Raw genomic sequence first — 7532 nt, 5'->3', positions numbered from 1 at the left:
CTTATGAAGATTAATGAACAATTGTTAACTTATGAAAAAGACTTGATTGATAGGAAGAAAACCAAATTACTTTGTGATCTACGTGCTTATGAAAATAAGCGTGCATTTTTGGTAGCAACCAATCCTAAAGTTAAGAGACAGCATGTGCATTTCGAATGAAGGAAGCAGAATGACAATAAGGACAGCCACACTTTTACATCAGGTGAAAGCGTTACATCTTTTACTGAATATGAAATGGATGTCGAAGATTTTCCTGGTTTACCCCAAGCGTAGAATAGTAACTATCTGAATACTTTTTGTGGGGGACAACAGGGGCGTAAAAGAAGCTGGAATGGTCATGGACATTACAGACAACAAAACACATACCAACGGACTTCTAAACGGGGTAAATGGGACTGAATTTTGTAACGTTGTATCCATTGACTGTAAGTATGTTATAAATTTATCTGGGTATGAACTATCGGATTGTGATATTGGTGTCCTTGATAGAGGACTAAAGTTTGTTCCGACTGTTCTACCCAGATTATATGAATTAAGGAGAGATGTTTTTTGTTTTAATCGCAAATTTAATTTATTGGATTACTATAGTAGGAGTGTATCTGAAGACATTCCGTTAGAGGATGTGAGTGATAATTCCATTAGTTCAGATGATAGTTTTTATTCATGTCATTCTCATGAAGGTATAAATGCTTACTGTAAATTAAATATTGAGGCAATTAAGGTTAAAAGTGATTTTATGCCTCCTCAAAGGAATGATAGCATAACAAATTTTAATGTCTCACTCACTTATAATGTAGAGAAAGAATTTTACATTTATTTGAAACACAAAAATGATGTGAGATATAATATGGATAAAAAAGAATGGGAATGTTTAAATAAATTAAGTCGGAAGATGGAATTAATATTTAAGCTATCAAATAAGGGTGGTAAATTAGTTGTATTAAATTATATGCAATATTTGAAAATGTGTTACAAACATTTAAATGATGAGCAAGTATATAAAAAATAGATATGGTAGAATATGAACAAGCACAAAAGGATTATAATGATTTAATACATAAAAGGCATAGACTACATTATTTTTCTCAGAAAGATGTACAGCAGACATTTTTTATAAAAAATCCAAGATAGTCATGTTTTTATTGTCTTCCTAAAATACATAAAGATTTAATGGATCCCCCTGGACGACCTATAGTTTTGGCTATTGGAAGTTTTTTACATAATTTAGCATGTTTTTTACATGAGTTTTTATTACCAACAGTTGTTAAATTACAATCTTATGTGAAGGATGTTTTTGAATTTTTGGATAAAATCAGTAACATAAAATGGGAAAATTATATGTATTTTTTGGTACTGGATGTTGTTAGCCTTTATACTATTATAAATCATTTTGATGGTATACAGGCAATTAAACATTATTTAGGTGTCAATCCAGTTACTGAATATGTTACAGATTTGATTTTGATGTGTTTACAGAATAATATATTTGAATTTAATGGGAATTTATATAAACAAATACAGGGCACATCAATGGGTGCCCCTTCTGCTCCCAGTTATGCAAATATATTTATGGGTTATTTTGAGAGTTTGTATATATATACTAATCAGTTTTTTTTTCAAATATGTCTTTAGATATTTTCGTTACATTGATGACTTAATATTTATTTGTAAAGGGGGACAAGATTATGTTTATGAATTTATTAATGAAATGCAGAATAATAATGTAGGAGTAAAATTTGATGGTTTACAACTAGGAACTGAGGTACATTATTTAGATGTAGTCTTAAAAGGAAAGGTTGGTTCCTATATTGTTACTAATATACATAGGAAATTTACAGGAACTAAGGCTATTTTGCATGGTCCCCGCATACTATGAAATCTATACCATATACTGAATTTGTATGAGTTAAAAGATTATGTAATGATGTAAATGCTAGAAAAAGGGAATTATCTGAGAGTTTTAACAAATTTCATGAAAGAGGGTATTGTGCAATAGATTTAAAGAATAGTTTGGATAAAGTATTGAATAATAGGACCACTGGGTATAACTTTGGAGGTAGTGGATATAAAAAGGAGAATAATAATAAGGAGGGAATTTATTTTACCACTACTTATTCAATATTGTCTGATAAGGTTCTTGAAGAAGTTAAACATAGTTGGAGAATGGTTAGAAGGGAAATAGATTTTTTAAGGAATAAAAAAATTGTGTTTCTCCTTTAGAAGGGGTAGAAATATAAAAGATTTTATAGTTCATAGTAAATTTTATATGCCAAATGTTAGGTTGGTGAAGTCTGTAGATACACAGGGTGCGGTGTCTTGTGGGAAATGTAGTATTTGTAAATATGTTGCCAGAGAATTTGTTAAAATTAATGGGATTCATTTTCAAACTAATTTTTTTTTTAATTGTGGAACTGAAAGGGTTATTTATGGTTTTAAATGCCCTTGTGATAAGTTTTACATTGGGGAGACTAAGAGACAATTTTCATGTAGAATAAAGGAACATTTAAGGGATATTAAAAATAATAGACAAACTAGCCCCATTGCAACACATTTTAATAAGTATCATAATGGTAGCCCTGAGGGGCTACTAGTTACGGTATTAGAAAATGTAAGAAACAATGTGTTCATGAGTGATTATCAAATTAAATATATTTTAAGAAAAAAGGAAGCATTCATGATTATGAAATTTAAAACAATGAGTCCTATAGGGCTCAATTTAGAATGTTTGTGGAAAAGTTTTATATAAGTATTGTATATTTTCATCATGGACTTTTATTATGAAATGTTTTATATAATTAGTTAATTGTATAGATGTGTGTGTATTAGTATATATGGGAGGTAGATTATTGGCGTTTGTTATACTCTGTTAAAGGCAAGTGTGGCCGAGGTGCTAGAGAGAAGAATTTTGTATCTGATTTTGCTTATTAAATTCGTTGAGAGAAAAAAAAAAGAGAGAAGAATTTTGTATCTGATTTTGCTTATTAAATTCATTGAGACAAGAATTTGGCATCTGAATTTTTCCTTTTTTTAATTCGTTTCACTTTTGTGAACATTGGCCTTTTTTCGTTGTATCCAGTTGTTTCCTGTGGTCATTTGTGGTGATTTATCCTTTTTCATGGCCAGTGATTCCCTTTCTGGACTTCCGAGAGTATTTTGTGATACTTCTTTGGATGTTACACAAAAATCCATGGATAATATTTTGGTGACTGTTAATGGAGCGAATGGAGCGAATGGCTCATCTACTACATCATTGTTACAAGGTAGAAATGACAATGGTAGCTCTGTTGAAGCTAGCACTTCTGTTCTTACTAAGTGGGAACAGGAGAGGAAAATATAGCAACATAATCCATTCTCTAAAATTAGTAAAAAAACGGATATTGTTATCAGTCCAGAAGTTTGTGATATGTATTTGAAAGTTGAGAAGTTATTATTTAAAGAGACTTCAGTGTTCCTGAATTTACAGAGTTTACAAAGGTATGAGGAACTTGAAATTACCCCTCGGGGACTTCGCACTGTTAAGAACCCTTCTACCCCATTTGATTTGACTGTGGCAGAAGAAATGTCTTTTCATGAGAGGTGGATTGTGGCTGCTCATCGTTGATGCCTAGAATGGGTTCACATTCTGGTTGAAAGAGATTTACTTAAAAAACAAAAATTAAGTGAAGATATTAAAAATGCTTGTAAGGATATTTCAAATAAACTGTCTCATGATGAATTACAACATTTTCTTATGAAGATTAATGAACAATTGTTAACTTATGAAAAAGACTTGATTGATAGGAAGAAAATCAAATATATGAATTAAGGGGAGATGTTTTTTGTTTTAGTCGCAAATTGAATTTATTGGATTACTATAGTAGGAGTGTATCTGAAGACATTCGTTAGAGGATGTGAGTGATAATTCCATTAGTTCAGATGATAGTTTTTATTCATGTCATTCTCATGAAGGTATAAATGCTTACTGTAAATTAAATACTGAGGCAATTAAGGTGAAAAGTGATTTTATGCCTCCTCAAAGGAATGATAGCATAAAAAATTTTAATTTCTCACTCACTTATAATGTAGAGAAAGAATTTTACATTTATTTGAAACACAAAAATGATGTGAGATATAATATGGATAAAAAAGAATGGGAATGTTTAAATAAATTAAGTCGGAAGATGGAATTAATATTTAAGCCATCAGATAAGGGTGGTAAATTAGTTGTAATAAATTATATGCAATATTTGACAATGTGTTACAAACATTTAAATGATGAACAAGTATATAAAAAATAGATATGGTAGAATATGAACAAGCACAAAAGGATTGTAATGATTTAATACATAAAGGGCATAGACTACATTATTTTTCTCAGAAAGATGTACAGCAGACATTTTTTATAAAAAATCCAAGATTGTCATGTTTTTATTGTCTTCCTAAAATACATAAAGATGGATGACCTATAGTTTCGGCTAGTGGAAGTTTTTTACATAATTTAGCAAGTTTTTTACATGACTTTTTGTTACCAACAGTTGTTAAATTACAATCTTATGTAAAGGATGTGTTTGAATTTTTGGATAAAATCAGTAACATAAAATGGGAAAATGATATATATTTTTGGTACTGGATGTTGTTAGCCTTTATACTATTATAAATCATTTTGATGGTATACATCAATTAAACATTATTTAGGTGTCAATCCAGTTACCAAATATGTTACAGATTTGATTTTGATGTGTTTACAGAATAATATATTTGAATTTAATGGGAATTTATATAAACAAATACAGGGCACATCGATGGGTGCCCCTTTTGCTCCCAGTTATGCAAATATATTTATGGGTTATTTTGAGAGTTTGTATATATATACTAATCAGTTTTTTTTTTAAATATGTCTTTAGATATTTTCATTACATTGATGATTTAATATTTATTTGTAAAGGGGGACAAGATTATGTTTATGAATTTATTAATGAAATACAAAATAATAATGTAGGAGTAAAATTTGATGGTTTACAACTAGGAACTGAGGTACATTATTTAGATGTACCCCGGGATTCATGAAGCTTGCGCCAGGCGCATGCATAGCGTAGGCATTATAACACCAAATATGGCCGTCGAGCGATTCACGTACGATCCAATTCCATGTGCACTACCGGCGTACGCCAGATCTGCGCAGCCCCCGGCGTAGGTATGCTAATCACCCCATGTGCAGTGTCGCACCATGCAAATGAAGGTATATAGCGATTCATGAAGTGGTGCAGACGTAGCGTAAGCCCACGGAAATGTAAATCAAAAAACACGGTTTACATTTTCCCAAACAGAACATCGGAGCTATGGAAGAGGGCCAGACCCAGGTATCACAACGTTAACATATGCCAATGACAAAATACATAGCCAATAGCATAAGAAAAGATGCACAACACGTAAATAACAACATTTAATGTCATGTCCACAGTAACGCACAGCACAACTGCAGGGCATGTGTGCGGAAGCTGTAACATAAAAAAAATAATATAAAAATGTCATAAAATCACAACGTAATAGAAATCAGGTTTCCAGCATAATGCACAATGGTAGGCATGGAACACCACAACCAAGGTGCAAGGGTTGCTAAGGGCTTGCGATAGTGTTCGGCGCAGTAACTATGAATTAGTAGTCAATGCCATGCAAATGAGGCAGATAATACTGAATCGCAAATGTCCCGCCGGATGAAGGTTGTACCATATGGCGCAGCGGTATAACACTGAGGAGTGGCTCAGAGGAGATACATGACATCAGCAGAGGGGTGTGCCACCGTAGCAGTAAGCACATTGGAGAATTGCAAATCTAGCCTGTCTGTTGCTAAGCAAAGCTGCAGGACAGGAGTGGGGAGGAATCGTTTAGCTGAGAGGACACATGGTGCCCAAAAGCGCATTTGTACGATGAAGAAAACATGCCCAAAACCCAGTAATCGGACGCACGTGCTGCAAACAACAGCAGAAACAGGAAGGTCAGGGGAAGAAAAGAAGGAAATGCGGAAGTAAGGTAATTGGAGTACTAATGAGCAATCAACACCAATCAACCCACGAAGGCCAATCGACAACAGCTGAGAAGTCTGCTTGCAGAAACCTGCAAAACAGGATAGGCGAGGCATTTGAATGCAAATAAAGGAGGGGAGGTATTGGATTGCAAAGATAGGAGACTTGACACAGCAGAGCAAAGCAAACCGGCAGCAGACCGGCAGTAGCACACATAACACAAGATACGCCAGGACCAGGAAAGTACAAATGAAAGTAGTCTGCAGGATGCATGCCAGAAAATGGTAGGTGCAATGTGCAGAAATGTAAAGGGAAGGTCAAGAGGTAATCCACGGCAGGCAAATGTAATGCAACTCAAAAGGCACCACAATAGTAGTTCCGGCAGTAAAACACATATGATAACCTGTAGCTATGATCGTACATACACACCCTATGACATCATCGGTGTTCACAGCACAATAGTATAAAGTGTGAAAGCACCCAACACACAGCTGTGTATTCCCAAACACCGCACCATAGGTGTAAACACACGGGGAACTTTTAAAATGTACATGTTGGGAGCTGCCATAGCTGTGATTCATCAGCATGTGTTAGAGACTGACGGTGTTGTGGAGGATGATGCCGACAACCACCGCAGGCCTCGGAGGAGAAGGAGAGTGTTCAGACCAAGGGTAACCTACCAGGGGCTACATGACCTGGAGATAGTAGAGCGTTACAGGGTGGACAGGGACATCTTACAGCAAATAGTGGAGCTGTGCCAGCCATGCCTGAGAACCAGAAACAACAGAGGGGAACCCATCCCAGTGGACACGAAGGTATGTGTAAGCCTGTGAATACTGGCCACAGGTACCTTTCAAAGGCCAACTGGAGATATAATGGGTATCTCACAGGCATCAGCATCCAGGGTACTACACCAGTTCCTGGATGCCATGTTTCCACATGCCAATGAGCAGATATACTTCCCCAGAACTCAGGAGGAGTTGGCCAGCAATATGCGCCACTTCCACCGTGTGGCACAATACCCGGAGATACTGGGTGCAATAGACTGCATGCACATACAAATCAAGTAACCACCCGGTGAGCAGGGTAGGCGCTACATAGACTGCAAGGGATTCCACTCCATCAACTGCCAAGTTGTGTGCAATGCCCAGGGCATTATCATGGATGTGTGTGCTGGCAGCCCTGGAAGCTACCATGACTCCCATATCTGGCATGCCTCACAGCTGTATCAGGTATTTGTCAGGGGGGACATCCCACATGGCCATCTCATGGGGGATGCTGACTATGCACTGGAGCCGTGGATGATGACTCCCATCAGAAAGGCACACACACCCATGCAAGAACGCCATAATGAGGCACAAGCACAAACCAGAATCATCATAGAGCGTGTGTTTAGGATGCTGAAATCATGGTTCCAGTGCTTGGATACATCTGGTGGAGACTTGCAGTACTCTCCAGGCATGTGTGCCCACATCGTCATAGTATGTGTCATGCTACATAATATGATCCTGTAGAAGCAGCTGCAGCAGG

At 35.7% G+C, this 7532-nt stretch overlaps 1 protein-coding gene across 1 annotated transcript in view; it reads left to right on the top strand.

The window, feature by feature from the left end:
- Window positions 1-331: 331 nt before the first annotated feature.
- The window catches only part of LOC122815271 (vomeronasal type-2 receptor 26-like), a 66689-nt gene continuing 59488 nt past the window's right edge, over window positions 332-7532 (top strand). The window contains exon 1 of the mRNA XM_044087630.1: window positions 332-994. Within this exon, the coding sequence (XP_043943565.1) occupies window positions 332-994 (663 nt within the window). The remainder of the gene's footprint in view (window positions 995-7532) is intronic.

Source organism: Protopterus annectens, chromosome 1.part1 (genome assembly GCF_019279795.1).
Source record: "Protopterus annectens isolate FY-2018-M chromosome 1.part1, PAN1.0, whole genome shotgun sequence".
NCBI lineage: Eukaryota > Metazoa > Chordata > Ceratodontiformes > Protopteridae > Protopterus > Protopterus annectens.
This window is presented reverse-complemented; position numbering and strand designations above follow the sequence as displayed.